Source organism: Sceloporus occidentalis, unplaced genomic scaffold (assembly GCF_023333645.1).
Source record: "Sceloporus occidentalis isolate IW3139 unplaced genomic scaffold, rSceOcc1.0.p SCAF_1, whole genome shotgun sequence".
Classification (NCBI taxonomy): domain Eukaryota; kingdom Metazoa; phylum Chordata; class Lepidosauria; order Squamata; family Phrynosomatidae; genus Sceloporus; species Sceloporus occidentalis.
In genome coordinates, this window is record NW_028316981.1 from 4169001 (window position 1) to 4186536 (window position 17536).

At 44.1% G+C, this 17536-nt stretch overlaps 2 protein-coding genes across 8 annotated transcripts in view; one reads left to right on the forward strand and one right to left on the reverse strand.

Annotated features, from left to right (window-relative positions):
• Window positions 1–8287: 8287 nt before the first annotated feature.
• Window positions 8288–16977, reverse strand: LOC149320428 (uncharacterized). 5 transcript variants are annotated; one of them, XR_016278600.1, is made up of 5 exons: window positions 16665–16714; window positions 15795–15919; window positions 13911–14031; window positions 10400–12611; window positions 8288–10142 (listed from the first exon to the last, which is right to left on the reverse strand). XR_016278600.1 is itself a non-coding variant. In XM_089501525.1 (5 exons), exon 4 carries the CDS (start codon window positions 12148–12150, stop codon window positions 10687–10689), a length of 1464 nt encoding a protein of 487 aa, XP_089357651.1. In that variant the 5' UTR covers window positions 12151–12611; window positions 13911–14031; window positions 15795–15919; window positions 16665–16714; the 3' UTR covers window positions 8288–10142; window positions 10680–10686. The 5 variants fall into 5 exon arrangements, 3 of the variants coding, with proteins under 3 accessions (XP_089357651.1, XP_089357641.1, XP_089357633.1); XR_016278603.1 differs by having other exon boundaries at window positions 8288–9375; window positions 10014–12611; XM_089501525.1 differs by having other exon boundaries at window positions 10680–12611.
• LOC149320429 (uncharacterized) overlaps window positions 16964–17536 on the forward strand; it is a 29970-nt gene continuing 29397 nt past the window's right edge. The window contains exon 1 of one of the 3 annotated variants that reach the window (XM_089502362.1): window positions 16964–17177. The gene's annotated coding sequence lies outside the window, so the exon portion shown is untranslated. Of the gene's footprint in view, window positions 17182–17536 lie in introns of all 3 variants that reach the window. The other 2 variants (XM_089502343.1, XM_089502334.1) reach the window with 2 other exon arrangements.

The following is a 17536-nucleotide window of genomic DNA, read 5'->3' on the forward strand; positions in this document are numbered from 1 at the left end:
AAGAAAACCAGGCTGGTGGCAACTTCCCAGAGCACCTTTCCAGCCGCCGCTCCGAAAATGTGGAACGACCTACCGGAGGAGGTCTGCCAAATTACATCTTTAGAGGCCTTTAAAAAGGTAATAAAGATGGATCTCTTCCGGCGAGCCTTCCCAGACTAACCTCCAAAATGAGAACCTGAATTGCTCACCTACCCACTGTCTCTCCCTATGACCACTCCTGTAAAAAAAAATTGTGCTCCTAATTTTAGCTGCATTCTCTATGCAACTGGGTGTAATGTGTGATACTGCTGCTATTATTATATAGTATGATGTTTTATTTGTATTTTAGCAGAAGGAGGGAGGGCTAGGGGATTAGGATCATGTTACTACAGTGCGCGGCTTTGAGCGTATGTGCTAAAACTGCGTGGGAGCGCGCGGGGCGGTACATCCCATTTGGATAAATGAGGTGCACACCTGTGTGGGCTCAAGCATAGGCGGAATTCACTTTACGTGGGGGGGGGGTCCTGAACGGATTCCCCTGCGTAAGGCGAGATTCCACTGTACTGTTTTTAAATGTTATATTGGACTGTTGTTACCCGCCTAGATCCTCAAAAGGGAAAGGCGGGATATAAATAAATATTTAATTATTATTATTGTTATAGGGTGGATTTATACCCCATTTCATATCCTCAAGGGGTGTGTTCCGTTATATTCACTATAAGAAAAGTCTTAATGGCTTTCCGAGGGGAATAAGAAAATTTCCAGAATGGCTGATGACTTTCGCTCTGGAGGGACAAGACATTGATTAGAAGTGAAACAATCCCTTAATAATCCAGCAGGAAAGTTTGTATGATCAGAAGATGGGGTAAAGAGCATTTTACTCTGATTGCTTTTTGATACAACTCCCTTTGTTTCCCATGTAAGTGGAAATATAAAGAGTTGGGCAGGGGAGTGAGGTGATCAGCAAAGCCATTAGCATCTATTTTAGTTTTATCTAGGGCTCTGCGTGTCCTTTGCTCAGTGTGCCTCCTGCACATGTATAACTTCTAATTTCCACAGGTCGTCATCACCCAGAAATATGCCCAACTCTGGATATTAGTTATGAAACTGGATATCCAGCAGGAGGTGAGTAGAGTATGCTAACAAACCAGGAGACATCTTGGCCTACTACCCAATGACTGTCCCTTTAAGGTTTCCACCTCTGTTGAAATGAGTGGAGTCTGAAAGGGAGCTTGAGGATTAGTGTCTTTAAAACACTTCAGGATGATTTAATGGGAGCAAATTTTGAACTTCTGATTTTCCCCAGTGCTTTCTTGCATTTCTATTATAGCCCTGAACACAATGCTGGGTAAGCCTGTGACGTAATTAGCGGGGATAGATGGGGAAAAGAAAACTCCAGACCCTTAAACCTTTCCTGACCACTTTTAATTCCCCACTTAGAGTGTGCTTGCTTGTTCTCCAGTGGAATAATTTGTAAACTACAAAAAGGAGAGAATATTCTTAAAGACTCATGGCATGACTCACTAGAAAAACCAAAAATGCTGGTAAAAGCAGAAGGCAGGAGGAAAAGAGGAATCGTGAATTTTATGTGGATAGACTCAGGGCTGAAACAGACGGCCTTTCTTCCTTCGTGAAATGGTGGTAGTTCTGGATAGAAAAAAGAAAAGAAAAAAACCCAAAAAGTCAAGGAAAGCCTTGATGCTAAATGCTATGATAGCCTCTGACCTGGCTGCTGCCACACTGCAGAATTAATTCAGTTTGACACCGCTTTAACTGTCATGGCTCCATCCTATTGAATCCTGGGATTTGTAGGTTGTTGTGGCACCAGAGCTCTACGATTGAGGTGGTTAAATAACTCACAAAACTACAATTCCATACCATTGAGCCATGGCAGTTAAAGAGGTGTCAAACTGCATTAATAGAGGCCTATTGAGAGTATTACACAAACTCATGGTGGATGACTTTATCACTGCTTTTTGACTAAAGAACCTCTGTGTCCAGAGACAGATGGCAGTTTCCCTCTGAATCCCAGATATTGGGAGGAGAACACTCATACCAGAAGAGGAAGGCTGTTTGCCTTTTAGCATCAGAAAAGCATTTGTTTGCCTGGTTGTTCCTGGGAAAAGTACAGTAGACATGGACACTGGTCAGTGCTTCTGACCGTAGGTTTATTTGGTGCTTCTATGAAACAGAGTGCTGCAGAGTTTGGGTTGCCAGGTCTCAGGGCCTGGGTCCTCTTCGCCAGTCTTTAAGGAGTAATCTCAGGCCAAGAGTGCCATCTTGAAAGATATGTGTGCGCACATTATGAGTTAGACTTGGCAGATTTTTTTTAAAGCCTGAATGGTGTATTCTGCCTCCCCCGCCCCGGTTGATATATATCATGATTAATGACATCACCAAAGCCCACCTTCTGGCCAAAAATCAAGTTTTGGACCCCAGATCCCAGGGCTGGGATATTGCTGACCTGGCATCCCTATGGTTATTGTCTCAGGAAATCTACCACAAGATAGGAGAGACAAAATGAGCTACATGATTACAAGAGAAGACTGGCTCTCATACAGGGTAAGATAATGACAGTTATTGGGGCTGGAGACCCATGGCTGCTCCATCCTCAGATCTTTATCACACAGCACTGTTATAGTGTCACTTCAGCTGCCATGCCTGCATGCTAAGGAAGCCTGGGGTTGGTGGGGCACTAAACCACAGTAGTTCTCCACCTGGGATCTTCTAGGTCTGCTTCAGTCTCCAGTTCCCAGAAGTCTCATCCAGCATAGTCAATTGTCGGGAAATCCCCTGCTCTAAACTGACAGTTTTAGGATTCCATAGGATGCTGTCCTGGCAATTAAAGCAGGATCCCACCACAACAATTGTGCAAAGTGGACAAAGGGGCTAACTAACCTCATGAAGGAGGAGGGGAAGTGATACAGCGTGTCCTCCACATTCTCTGGGATTAGGGGTGCAGGACCTCTATGAAAGTGGAAAAGTCACAAATAAAAAACCAGTAGTGTAGTGAAAGATATTAATATTTTCTCCCAATCAAACCACTGCCCTCAACACCTAGGCAGCACAGAATCAAAATAAAATGAGTATATCACTATCTATGAGGCTGACAGAAGGAAGACTGGATCCCCTGGCATAGCCATACTATGGAGTCCTGACCATTGGGAAACAACCTTGAGCAGGGGAACGGCGAGAGATACAGTTTCAGCTGCAGGACTGTTAGACACTAAATTAAATGCTCTATTGTTGATTGTTCAAATACACACTAAATGGAATCATGAGAATCTCAATAATGAACACGGAAATTTTTAGTGACCTGTAACATCGCCTTGCAAGCTGATGTTGGAATCCTTTCAATAATGTTGCTCTTTCTTTGCTTGGCTGTTCTGTTTGGAAATCACTAGGTCGTTAGCACAACTCTATGGTCAAAGTCTGCCAGAAGTTGACCATAGAATTGCACTGGGAGATCTGAAAATACCCAGAGAAGTGTTCTCTCTAGGAATCTCTGGATCCTTCAGTGCAACTACTGGTGGATGTTGACCATAGAGTTGCACTGGAAGACCTAGAAATTCCTAGAGAGAACATATATATCAAATCCACGAATAATCAAATCCACAAAAGTCAAAGCCACAAATGTGGAGGGTCAATTGTATATGGAATGACTCCCAAAATGGCAGCCTCAAAAGGAGTTCAGTTCAAGGGAAGCAGGAACCAGTGACGGCTTCCACCACAGGCCCAGGAGTGATACACATTTACATCTATATATGAGGATGTAAAGAAACCCTATGAAATTCATAAGTCGACAGACAACTTGAAGGCACATACAGGCATGGTATATTTTGAGACAATTACCCATATAGATGGATACCATCATTGTTCCTGAAATCTCTTTGAAATCACATTTAAATTCTGAGGTTATTGTTGTGTGCCTTCAAGCTGTTTCCAACTTATGGAGACGCTAAGGCAAACCTATAACAGGGTTTTCTTGGCAAGATTTGTTCAGAGGAGATTGTCATTGTCATTGCCATTGCCTTCGCCTTCCCTTGAGGCTGAAAGCCTAAGGTTACCCAGTGGGTTTCATGGCCAATCTAGGAACTGAACCCTGGTATCCAGAGTCCAGCATTCATAGAATCATAGAGTTGGAAGAGACCGCAAGGGCCATTCAGTCCAACCCCATTCTGCCATGCAGGAGCTCTCAATCAAAGCATACCTGACAGATGGCCATCAGTCTCTGTTTAAAGGTCTCCAAAGAGGGAGACTCCACCACACTCTGAGGAAGTGTGTTCCACTGTCGAACAGCTACATAAAGGTATACATACAGGAAGCAGTCAGGAGCTCATCAATAGCACCCCATTCCTTCAGGTTTCATTTTTTAAAAAATGTGGTTGCAGTGACTAGTTTCCTTTGTGGTTTAGACAAATGTCAGCTTACCAATTGTCTCAAGATTTCCCCATATTTCCAATGCTATCGTCAGGGAGGACCAAGGAAAGATTTCCAGCTCATAGCTTTCCAATAAACAGATTGTGGATATAAGAGTAAGAATCATGCTTGCTGAGTCATAAATATGAAGTTTGATTAACAGACTTCAAAACAATGATATTACACAAATGTTGCAAACAATTTAATAAGTGAAGTCTGGAGTTAAATGTTGAGGTAGTGAAAAATAATTCTGTAAGGTCATGAAAGAAGCTCAGAAGCAAGGCCCTAAACAAAGGCTGGATCCAGAATCTGGCAGATGGAAGCAGGATTAAAGGCCCTTTTGTGGTGGAGTCTCTGTCTTTGGAGGTCTTTAAGCAGAGGCTGGATGGCCATCTGTCGGGGATGCTTTGATTTGGATTTCCTGCATGGCAGAATGAGGTTGGACTGGATCAGGGTCCTTGTGATCTCTTCCAACTATACAATTCTATGATTCTATGAAATGTCTTGGGTGTCTTGGTGGTGAACCACTGATTTATAGGACAAGGAGCTTGAAGAAATCCCTGGCCATAGTTTCACACACCCAAAGGCTCTCTGTGGGTCAGACTTTTCATACAGGTCAGACTTTTCATACAGGCCAGTCAGCAGACACCAGATGAGTAGATGTTGAAGGATTAGATCAGATCATTGCCAGCTCTCAAAGAGACATGATTATAAATATTCAAATTTTGTCAGAAATGGTGCAAAGGAAAAGGTCAAAAGAGAAGGTATTAGTAACAATCTTTTCAGGGTGGTAGAATTCAAAGATATAGCTGTGTTACTCTTTAGAATCAGTATGTAGACTAGAGAGATCTTGTAGCACCTTTGAGACTAATTGAAATAAAGAAGTTGGCAGCATGAGCTTTCACAGACTTCAGCATCTGAGGAAGTAGACTGAAGTCTATGGAAGTACATGCTGCCAACTTCTTTATTTCAAAGGTGCTACAAGATCTCTCTGCAAACTTTTCAGGGACTGTCAAGAAATGAGAGGCACTTATCCTTAGAAAGATGGTAGACGCTTACACAGGAAAAAACTTTAATGTATATCTTGCCTTTCTTTCTCTCCCACTCACCCATGTGCCCCAAGGCAGGCTACAATACAGATTAAAACAAAGCACAGTTAAAATATATATATATATAAAAATTAAACACAAGAAAGAAGGAAATATGTTATAAACACTAATTACAAAAATTTAAAACATTTAAAATATAGCAAGCACCTTCTTGCAAACTTCTGCCATAACCATTTCACAGCTAAAGGCTTGTTTAAATTAAAACCTCTTTGCCTGCCAGCAAAAAGAAAAATGAAGAGGAGGAAAGAGCATTTAAAAGCTATAAATACGTTATTACTATCACAGCATAAATTGTGTTCTATTATTATTACAGGTTGAGTCTCCCTTATCCAAGATTCTGAAATCTGACATATACAAAAACCCAAAACTTTTCATGGGTGGCTGAAATGACAACACCACCACCTTCTTACCCACCTCTCCCCCAGGCAGCTACCTAGTCCTAGCAGACTGGAGTCTGCCAGAGGATCTGAGTTTGTGGGAGGGATTATATAGGAGGAGGCAATCCTGTAGGTAACCTAGACCCAAACCATGTAGGGCTTTAAAGGTAATAATCAACACTTTGCACAGAAACTAATTGGCAACCAGTGGAGTGATTTTAATATCGGTGTAATGGTGTACTAACTCCCAGTAATGAACCTGGCTGCCATGTTCTGAACTAACTGAAGCTTCCAAACGTGGTACAGAGATATCCCAATGTACAGCACACTGTAGAAGTCCAGCCTTTAGGTTACCTGCACATGCACTACCATTTTTAGGTCCTCCAGCTCTAGGTAGGGGTTCAGCTGGCATAACAACCAAAGCTGATAGTAAGCACTTCTGGCTGTCACATCTATCTGAGCTGTCGTTTGGAGCAATGGATCCAGAAGCACCCCCAAGTTGTAAACACAGTCTTTTGGGGGTGGGAGAGTGTAACCCCACCTAGGACTGGTTGACACACCTCCAAACTGAGGTTATGACCTTTGACAGTAGCAACCTCTGTGTTGTGTTTAAAGCCCTACATGGCTTGGGTCCAACCTATTTGAGGGATCGCCTGCTTCCATATAATCCGCCCCGCACCCTCAGGTCCTCTGGGAGGAATCTATTGCAGCCTTTAAAAACCAGACTAACTGCTACCTCCCAGAAGGCCTTCTCTGCAATTGCTCCCAAACTATGGAACAGTCTGCCAGACGAGATCCATCAAATTGCCAGCTTAGACAGCTTTAAAAAAGCTGTCAAGACGGATCTCTTCCAACAGGCCTTTCCTGAATAAAAGTGCCCGGCCACAGAATGACTGCCCCCACATCATGTATCAGCCCACTGCTCTGTCCTTGCTGTATTTTATTGTGTTTTTAATAGATGTTTTAATTGTAATTTGTTTAATCCTGTTTTAAGGGGGGGAATTTGGGACATAAATTTGTAAATGTGGATTTTAATATGTTGTAGCCGCTTTGATTGTCTTGTCACAGAAAAGCGGGATATAAATAAAAGTTTTATTTATTATTATTTATTGTCTGGATTCAGCTTCAATTTGTTTTTCCTTATCCAGTCCATTACCTCCTCCAGCATTCACACTATCCTTACTTGAAGCTGTATTTGAAGACAGAGGGAAATATATTTGGGTATCATCAGCATACTGATAGCACCCTGCCCCTTGCTTCTGAATGATGTCTCCCACCAGTTTCATGTAGATGTTGAATAGCATTGGGGATAGAATGGCACCTTGGGTATGTCATATAACAGCTTCTTTTTTTGAGGAGCAGCTATGCTCAAGCACCACCTGGAACCTGCCCGAGGGATAGGACCAGAGTCACTGAAGCACAGTGCCTCTGATTCCCAATCCCCCAGGCGTTTCAGAAGAATACCAGGGTTGATAGTATCAAATACTGCTGAGTGGTCCAAAAATACCAGCAGGGACACACTCCCCCTGTCTATGCTCAGGTGAATATCATCCATTAACACAACCATAGCAGTCTCAACTGTGTATCCTGCTCTGAGGCCAATGACACCTTAGCTTTCTGATGGTTCGGTGTACACAAAGTTTGTTTCATGCACAAATACTGTATAAAACTACCTTCAGGCTATCTGTATAAAGGTGTATATGAAACAAAATGAAATTCATATTTAGACTTGAGCCTTATCTTCAGGATATCCCCTTATGTATGTACAGTATCTGCAAACATATTTGAAATATGTATGTATATGCAAGCATATTTGAAATAATTCCAAAATCCAAAAATAATTGAAATCCAAACTTCCAAGCACTTTGGATAAGGGAAACACAAACTGTAAAATTATTAGTATGGTTTAAATGCTCTTTTCCCCAGCTTTCTTTCTTTTTGCTGGCAAAGACCTTTTTATTTAGAGAAGTCTTTTGGTATGAAATGGTGGTTGCTAAAAACAAATCTATTGGATATAATTGGTTTTGCCCTTGGCTTGAAATAAATTCGAGGTCTAATTTAGAACAGAAATTTGTTCCATTTCAGTTTTATTTGGAGGGAGAAAAGCCTTTGTTTTGAGGTGCAAACTACATCTCATTTCCACTGGGGAAGATGTTGGGCTGCCTGCAAACATTTGGTCTCCAAGTGATGGAAAACAGGACTGTGGGCTAAGAGGGCCCCAGATGAACAGGTTCCAAAATAAATCTTTATAGATATACACAGACAACTAGAGAGTTTTAACTACGAGTATGATTTTCTTCTGCATACAGGCAGACAGAGACACCAGGTGACTGTTAGGCTCAGCAGTTACATTCAGCATCAACAGTGTGTTTGTGCTGAGAAATATTTTCTTTACCAAAATGCTATTGTTTATTAAATTTATTTATTTTTATGCATTAAAATATTTCTATGCCACCCTTTTTCAAGAGATCTCATGGCAGTGTACAAGCAAAACAACTACTAACAGGCTAAAGCAATTTAGAACAATAAAAATAATGAAAATAGATTAAGAACGTATTAAATAATTAACATTAAAACAGGTTTAAAAGATTAAAACAGTTTTCATAGAATCGGAGAGTTGGAAGAGACCCCAAGGGCCATCCAGTCCAACCCCATTCTGCCATGCAGGAACTCACAAAGCATCCCCGACAGATGGCCATCCAGCCTCTGTTTAAAGGCCTCCAAGGAAGGAGACTCCACCACTCTCCACTGAGGGAGTGTGCTCAACTGTCAAACAGCTTTCACTGTCAGAAAATTCCTCCTAATGCTGAGGTGGGATCTCTTTTCCTGTAGCTTCCATTCATTGTTCCATGTTCTAGTCTCTGGAGCAGCAGAAAACAAGCTTGTTCCCTCCTCAATATGACATCCCTTCAAATATTTAAATAGGGCTATCATATCACCTCTTAAATAATAAATAAATAAATAAATAACTTTATTTATATACCGCCCTTCGAAACATCAGGGCGGTTAACAGCAATATTCAATACAATTTATAAAAACAATACCATTAAAACAGTAATAAAAGAACTTGTGCCAGATCACAAACAACTGACAGAGGGGGGAAGAGGACTCTCAGGGCAAAGAGTCAGGGGTAAGCCTGCTTGAAAAAGGCTAAACATCCCCAGATCCCCAAGTTGTTCCTCATAGAGCATGGTTTCCAGACCTTTCACCATTTTGGTCGCCCTCCTTTGGACACGCTCCAGTTTCTCAATGTCCTTTTTGATTTGTAGTGTCCAGAGCTGGACACAATATTCCAGGTGGGGCCTGATCAAAGCAGAATAGAGTGGCACTATTACTTCCCTTGATCTAGACACTATACTTCTATTGATGCAGCCTATTGGCCTTTTTAGCTGCCGCATCACACCATTGATTCATGTTCAACTTGTGGTCTACTTGGACTCCTTGATCCCTTTCACATGTAGTTTCATTCAGCTGACCTCTGTAGGGCTGACCTATGTTGGAAGAAAACAATTCAATGGTGTATTGCCCACATGATCAGGCCACAATAACTGACACTGATTCCAGAAAATATGACTGGATGGTGCACCAGAGTGAAAAGATTATCATTCTGTATTTAAACAATCTGTGGCAGTGCCCATTATCTCAAGAAGAGACATGATGTTCCAGCCTAAGAAACCATGTGAAAGTCAGATTAGGTAAGGGGAGACAAGCCAAAGAAAACAATCTGTTACCTTCTCTCTCTTCTTCTCTCCAAGAGCTAAACCTTCACTGGCACCATATTGTCTTCCTATCCTTCCCTGCATTCCCCCATCTCTTGACCATCAGCCCCACTGACCCCCATTCTAATTTTACCTCACCATTTGGCCCTTCCCACACCTTGTTCATTGACCAGGTTTGTGGGTGCGTGAGATGCAGTTGCCCTTATCTTTCTATAGTGTCCCTCAGATTCTCTATGAGCTTGTGGTCAGGAGCTTGCAAACAGGGAGAACAAACAGAAGTATTTTGTGTGGGAGCTTAATGGGAAGGTACTCTGGGTTAACAGGGACAAGGACAGTGAGGGAACTACTCCTGTGACCTGTGCTCCATGCTGTGCTTATCTCCTTGCTAGAGGATGGCGGAAGCTGCATACTTGCAAGTAAGTGGAAAGATGCTGCCCTCCTGGGAAAGAAGTACAACACTTTGAAGTCCACCTATCCACACTTCAAGTCCACCGGGAAGATTCAAGCTTCTGCATGGGTCAGAGACAGAGTAGCCCCTCCTGGAAGAACAAAAGAGGAAGTGGAATGGGGCACAGAGAGAAAGCAGAAGTGTTCAACACCTATTTGTACTCTGTCTTTCCCCAAAGGAAAAACAGTGCACAAGCCAAGGGGAAATAACAAGTTAGGCAGTGAAGAGGCTGCAGCTCAAGATAAGCAATGAGGTGGTATGACTATTACTTTAAATGAATTCAGATTTATGAGGCCAGATAAACTGCATCCAAGGATGCTAAGGAACATGTAGATTGCAGATTAATACCTGTAAGCATTGATAATTCTTCAAAAATGTGAGTGATCCTTGTTGAGGTGAGTGCATTTTGTCTCCATGTTCAAAATGGGGGGGGGGGGGGGGAGCTACATATTTTGAACCTATGATTAAAAAATGAGTTTGTGAACACTTAATAAGCATGCTCTCATTGCTTAGACCCACCATGGATTTCTCAAAAAAAGTTTGTCCAGACTATTCTTTTCTCTTTTGTTAAAAAAACAACACAAAACTTTACACTCTTGGTTCATCAGAGTCTGCAAATGTAGATTACCTTGATTTCAATATAGCTTTCTCCCTTGTGTGGGTGCAGTGACATTCAGTACATGTTCCTCTATCACTGAAGCTGTTTCCAAATTCAATGAATTACATGGTTTTACCTCAGTGTGAGCCTTTCGATGTTTATTACATGCTCCACTATTACTGAAGCTCTTTCCACACTCTATGCATTTATATGGTTTTTCCCCTGTGTGAATTCTTTGATGTATAGTTAGTGCGCTACTATGAATGAAGCACTTCCCACATTCCATGCATTTATATGGTTTCTCTCCTGTGTGTATCCTTTGATGTGAATGTAGGCTTCCATTCTGACTAAAGCTCTTTCCACATTGGATGCATTTATACGGCTTCAAACCAGTGTGAGTTCTCTGATGTGAATAGAGATGTTCACCCCGACTGAAGCTCTTTCCACATTCCATGCATTTGTAAGGCTTTTCCCCGGTGTGAGTTTTTTCATGGGAACGTAAGCCTCCAGTCTGACTGAAGCTCTTTCCACATTCCATGCATGTATATGGTTTTTCCCCTGTATGAGTTCTTTGATGTCTGCTACATGTTCCTCTATGACTGAAGCTCTTTCCACATTCCATGCATGTATATGGTTTTTCCCCTGTGTGTGTTTTTTGATGTGTACTTAGGCTTCCAGTCTGACTGAATCTCTTTCCACATTCCATGCATATATACGGTTTCTCCCCTGTATGGGTTCTTTGATGTCTACTACATGTTCCACTATGACTAAAACGCTTTCCACATTCCATGCACCGATATGGTTTCTCCCCTGTATGACTTCTTTGATGGCTACTACATGTTCCACTATGACTGAAGGTTTTTCCACATTCCATACATTTATATGGTTTCTCCCCTGTATGGGTTCTTTGATGTATAGTACATGCTCCACTATCCCTGAAGCTCTTTCCACATTCCCCGCACATATACGGTTTCTCCCCTGTATGGATTCTGTGATGTCTAGTCAATGCACTGCTACGAATAAAACTTTTTCCACATTCCATGCACTTATATAGTTTCTCTCTTGGGTGAACTGTCTCATGTGAACAGAGGTATGCTTTCTGACTGAATCTTTTTCCATATTCCATACAATTACGTGTCTTCACCTCTATATAGATTCTTTGGTGTTTAGCATACGAACCCCTCTGACTGAACACCTTTCCACATTCCATACATTTGTATAGTTTCGCCTCTGTGTGAGTTCTTTTATGGAAATGTAGGTGTCCAATGTGACTGAATCTCTTTCCACATACCACACATTTATATGGTTTCAAACCAGTTCTCTGGTGTGGATAGAATTGTCCGTTCCAACTGAAGCTCTTCCCATATTCAATGCATTCATAGGATTTCTTCCCCCTATTTGGGTTCTTTGATTTCAACAAAGGCTCCCAGTTCCTATACATGTTCTTTGATATGAACATAGGTTTCCAATGTGACTGAAGCTCTTTCAACATTCCAAGCATGTAAACTGTTTCTCAGTTGTATGAATTCTTTGAAGTTTAGTACATATTTCACTATCACTGAAGCACTTGTCACATCCCTTGCATTTATTTGGTTTCTCTTGCTATACATTCAGATGGTTTTTCTCCCGTGTGGGTTTCTTGATGAGAACTGCAGATAGCCACTCTCACCGAAGTTCTTTCCAAATTCCATGTATCTGTATGGTTTGTTTCTCATGTCGATCATGTATTTTATGTACAATTAGTATTGTAAATATATTGTTACAGATAGATGCTTTATTTTCTTTTATTATTTCATATGAGCATCCTCAAAGGATTTCTTCTTCCCATTCTTTCACTGGTTTTCCTTCTGCATTTTTGATCCCCTTTGATTTCCAAACTATAGTATTGTCTCTTCAGCATACATGCTCATTTCCCATCAAGCCACAGTGACGTCATAAGATTTTCATTTTCTTGATTCTCTCCTAATTGAGAAAGAAGAGAAGACAATCGGGAAAGAAATCTCATTATTGTTACTACTTCCTCCAAGATTCAACCCTTTCCTCTTCATATGTAATATTTTTGTATAGAGGACTATTTTAGACAAGAATATAAATCTATTCTAGTCAGTTTACCCCTTAATTCCAGAAAGACATGAGACCCTGCTCCTGCCTCAGTGTTGCTTGGGTTGCTCTTGTTGTTTATTGGGGTGTATCCACACTGCAGAAATAAAGCAGTTTGACACCACTTTTACTGCCATGATGCAATACTATGGAATTTTGGGATTTGTAGTTCAGTGAGTTATTTAGCCTTCCTTGTCCTAGAGTTCTGGTGCCCCACAAAACTAAAAATCCCCAAATTCCATAGAACTGAGCCATGGAAGCCAAGGTGTCAAACTGCTTTATTTCTGCAGTGTGGCAGCAGACTTGGTGTTGGTGCTGCTGCTTAGGCCCCGGAGTCGCAGAAATCCACACTGCCAGTGGAAGAATACACATGCTATTTAATGCTGGCTGCTGTTGCCCCTCTCTCTGTTTGTTGTTGGCTGTAAATCTCTGCTCCCACTTGGCAGCTCTTTCTGGTGCCTCCCCATGATAGCACTTCTTCCTGCTAAATATTTTTCTCCCTCTGTATGTTTGTATTTGTGTGTAGATGTACATTGTGAATGAGTGCTGCTCTTCCAGCCTTACTTCCTCCTCAACAGACCTGAAAAATTTCTTGCACTCCCCTCCTGATATTGTGTCCCAGAGTGTGAGAATCGTCGCCTTAGAGGGCAGGCTGGTGTGCCTTATTATAAGGGAACTCACTACCTGGGATTGCAAAGCTTGTCCCCACAGGGCTGACAGGTATGCCTCATTTTACAGAATATTTTTGGACTGGAAAGCTTTTTCCTTTTTCTTAATTGAATAAGATGCCAAAAATTCCTACATTTTGGGAAGTGGGCCTTTCATAAAGACAGAAATGTGTGCATTGTATAATTGAGGAACATTAACAATGTGTCAGTTTTACAGAGAAATACATGGCTTAGTGAACTTAAATCAACATTTTCATTTGCTATTCAAGTAAAACTTTGTTAATACCTATTTCACAATTGTCAACGCTGCATGTCCTGAACTTCAATTGTCCCTTCTTACTGGATTGAAAACCTAGCAACACTAACAGCAGTCTCAGAGTTGGCTCTAGAGACTTGATAAATTTCTGGTAAAACCCAAGAGCAAACTATGGGTGAAAGCAAACAAGGAAGCAAGTGGAACAAGGACAAAAAAGAAAGCCAAATTCCATATTACCTTATATTGAGGAATTATTTTGTCATTCACCACCCACTTGGATGGTTCTTGGGGACTTACACCCAGGAAAGTGTGTGCTGGAGTTCAGCCTGAAGGCTGGATCTCAACTTAGTCAGACCTCCTGAAAAGAGAGGAACAATAAGTCTTGTTGTGGTTTTCACAGTATTAAAATAATTCAAACCTCCAGTTAAAAGAATAAAATGCAATCAAAAAGCTGAAAAGCTATTAAAACCAGTTCAGTTTAACACAGTTTAAAAGCTGAAGAATGTTCCGAGGAGGGTGACCAAAATGGTAAAAGGTCTGGAAACCATACCCTATGAGAATCGACTTAGGGAGATGGGTATGTTTAGCCTGGAGAAGCAAAGGTTAAGAGGTGATATAGTAGCCCTGGTTAAATATTTGAAGGGATGCCACATTGAAGATGGAGCAAACTTGTTTTTTGCTGGTCCAGAGAATAGGACACAGAGCAATGGATGCAAGCTCCAGGAACAGAGATTCCACCTCAACATTAGCAGGAACTTCCTGACACTAAGGGCTGTTCGACAGTGGAAGAAACTCCCTCGGAGTGTAGTGGAGTCTCCTTCCTTAGAGGCCTTTAAACAGATGGCCATCTGTTGGGGATGCTTTGATAGAGATTTCCTGAATGGCAGGGGGTTGGACTAGATGGCCCTTGTGGTCTCTTCCAACTCTATTATTCTATGATTCTTCTGCTCTTACATCCATTCCCTAAGGTTAAATTTGCAAAGGCAGGGAATATCTGAGCAATGTGAAGTCAAAGGCTTTCATAGTTTTTTGTGGGTTTTTCAGGCTATGTGGCTGTGTTCTAGAAGAATTCATTCCTGATGTTTCACCAGAATCTGTGGCTGGCATCTTCAGAGAATGCTTCAGAGAATTTTCTGAAGATGCCAGCCACAGATGCTGAGGAAATGTCAGGAATAATCTATTCTAGAACATGGACACATAGTGTGAAAAACCAAGAAAAACTATAATATCTGAGCAGCTGAGGAGGAGAGGTATTCGTCCCTCCCATCCTTGACCTCTAGATCTGAGCTCCTGTAGGAAGAAAGTAAAAGCCAGACCTCATGAAATCAAATCCCACTCAACCCACCCTGACATCAGATGGCATTCTTTCGGGGAAACTATATGAAATCAAATGTCATGGGCCTGACTTTTACTTAAATCCCTCCTGAAGGCAAAGAGGAGCCTGAGCAGTTTCACTTCCACCTCCACCCCCAAACTGTCTGAGTTGGATAAGCCTCTTTTCTGATCAAAGGGTCCCAAAAAGGGGCTGAGGGTGGAATCTCTTCCTCTGGCCCTCAATCCAGCCAAAGCACGGCATCTCTTCCCACTTGGCTCCTCTAGTCTTCCCCTCATTGCCAGGTTTTCCCTGTGCCCCCCTCCCATCGTGGGTTGGCTGTTTTCAGGGGGAAGGAAGAAAGGGAAGGAGGGAGGGAGCTTTGGCAGCAGAAGGGTCTGGGTAGCTAGGGAATGAGGGAGGTCTTCCTTTTAAAGGGGGTGGCAGGAACCAGGACTCTTCCCAGCTTGGGGGGGGGGATCCTCTGCCTCCTCCACCTTCTCTCCCCCCATTAAGCACAGTTTAGAGTTCTCCTGCTCCTTCCACCCCAATGCTTCCCCACCTCCTCCTCTCCCACCAGCTCCTCCCACTGGGCATCTCTCCCTCTCTTTCCTCCCCCACAAAGCCCAATATAGGGTCCCTCTCCTCCCTCCAAATTCTTCCCCTTTCCTCCTCCGCCTCTCCTGCCTACTCCACTCATTGGGTCTCCCTCCCTCTGCCTCCTATCCTCCATGAATCCCAATTGACGGTTCCCCTCTCCCCTCCCCAAGAGTCAGGGTGGTGTAGTGGTTTGAACATTGGACTATGACCTTAGGAGACCAGGGTTCGAATCCTGGCTTGGCCATGGAAGTCCACTGGGTGACCTTGGGCAAGTTGCACTCCCTCAGCTCCAGGGGAAGGCAAGGGCAAAGCCACCTCTGAACAAATCCAAACCCTGCCAAGAAGAAAACGAGATAGGGTCACCTTAGGGTTGCCAGAAGTTGGGAACGATTTGAAGGCACACCGTTAACAAGAACAGGTCCCTTCCCCCCAATAATACCCCTCTTACCTGCCCCACTCACTGGGCCTCCCTGCCTCCCTCCCTCCCTCCAGGCACAATTTAGGGTCCCTCTGCCCCCTCCCCCCAATGCTCCCCCTCTTCCCTCCACTGGGCCTCCCTCCCTCCTGCCGCTGCCCTCTCCTCCCCAAGGCATAATTCAGGGTTCCCCTCTCCCTTCCCCAAAAGGCCTCCCCTCCCCTCCCCCCTGTTCCACCCACTGGGCCTCCCCCTCCCCCTTCCTTCCCTCCCCTCACAAAGCCCAATGTAGGGTATCTCTGTCCCCACCCTTCAGTTCTCCCCCTCTTTACCTCCTGCTCTCCCACCTTCCCCACCTACTGGGGCCCTCTCCCTCTCCCTCCAACTCACAAAGCCCACTTCAGGGCTCCCCTGCCTCTGCCCTTCCCCAATGCTCCCCCTTACTTCCCTCTGGGTCTCCCCCCTCCCTCCATAAAGCACGATATAGGGTTCCCTAGGTCCTCCCCATAACTGCCCCCCTTGCCTTCTCCTCTGCAACCTGCTCCACCCACTGGGCCTCTCTCCCCCTCCTCCTCTCCCCACCCCATCCCCGGTCACCTCCCCCCTCCCCATTCACCAAGCCCGGTTTAGGGTCCGCCTGCTGCCCCCAATGGCTCCCCCTTACCTCCTCCCCTCCAGCCTGCTCCACCCACTCAGCCTCACTCTCCCCTCACCCACAAGGCCCTGCCCCTCCCTCCCAAGGCTCCTCCCAGTCCCCTCCCACCTGCCCCACCCACTAGGCTTCAAGTGAGCACTTCCGGCTTCTCTAGGAAGCGGAGAGCAGCGAGCTGAGCTTCCTAGAGAGTCAGGAAGCGTTAATGAGGAGAGTGACGCTACCTTCTCTAGGAAGCGGAGGCCTCTGAGCAGCGAGCTGAGATTCCTAGAGAGGCAGGAAGCGTTTATGAGGAGGAGGAGGAGGAGAGAGACGCTGCGTTCCCTCTGAGCTCTCTAGGGAAGTGGAGCCCAGCGAGACAGCGAGCTCCGCTTCCTAGAGAGGCAGGAAGTGTTACTGAGGAGGAGGAGAGTGATCCCGCTTTCTGAGCTCATTTCCGGAGGAAGGGACGGAGCGCCTTCTGCATCTTCTTGTCGGCGAGGAAAGGGAGGCATTTCGTGGAGGAGGCGGAGGCTGGAGCAGGAGGCAGGTGAACGGGACCATTGCCCCCAGATCCACTATTTGGAAGGGAGGAAGGAGGAGGGAGGAGCTCCCTTCCGTGGAGAAGAGGGGCCTTTGGGGGGAAGGAGCCTGGCTCCGGGGACAAAAGGAAAGGAACCCGTTAGAACGGTTACCAGGAGAGGATCTTAACCGCCTTTTCAGATCCTCTCCAGGAGAGGCCTCTATCCGAGGCCAGAAGGGGGACCGGAGCCTGTCCCCGGAATCGCAGTCCAGCGCTCAGACGCCTCTGCCAGGAATAGTCTCTGCCCTGTCTGTGCGAAGCGCCCTCGGAGGGCCTTGGAGGCGGACTGGAAGAGAGCAGCTCCCGAGAACTGGGCCTCCTT

Bases quoted from the DNA above. Each gene is read 5' to 3' on its own strand.
- LOC149320428 (XM_089501515.1), bottom strand. From the start codon at position 12,150: ATGCTTGGAATGTTGAAAGAGCTTCAGTCACATTGGAAACCTATGTTC.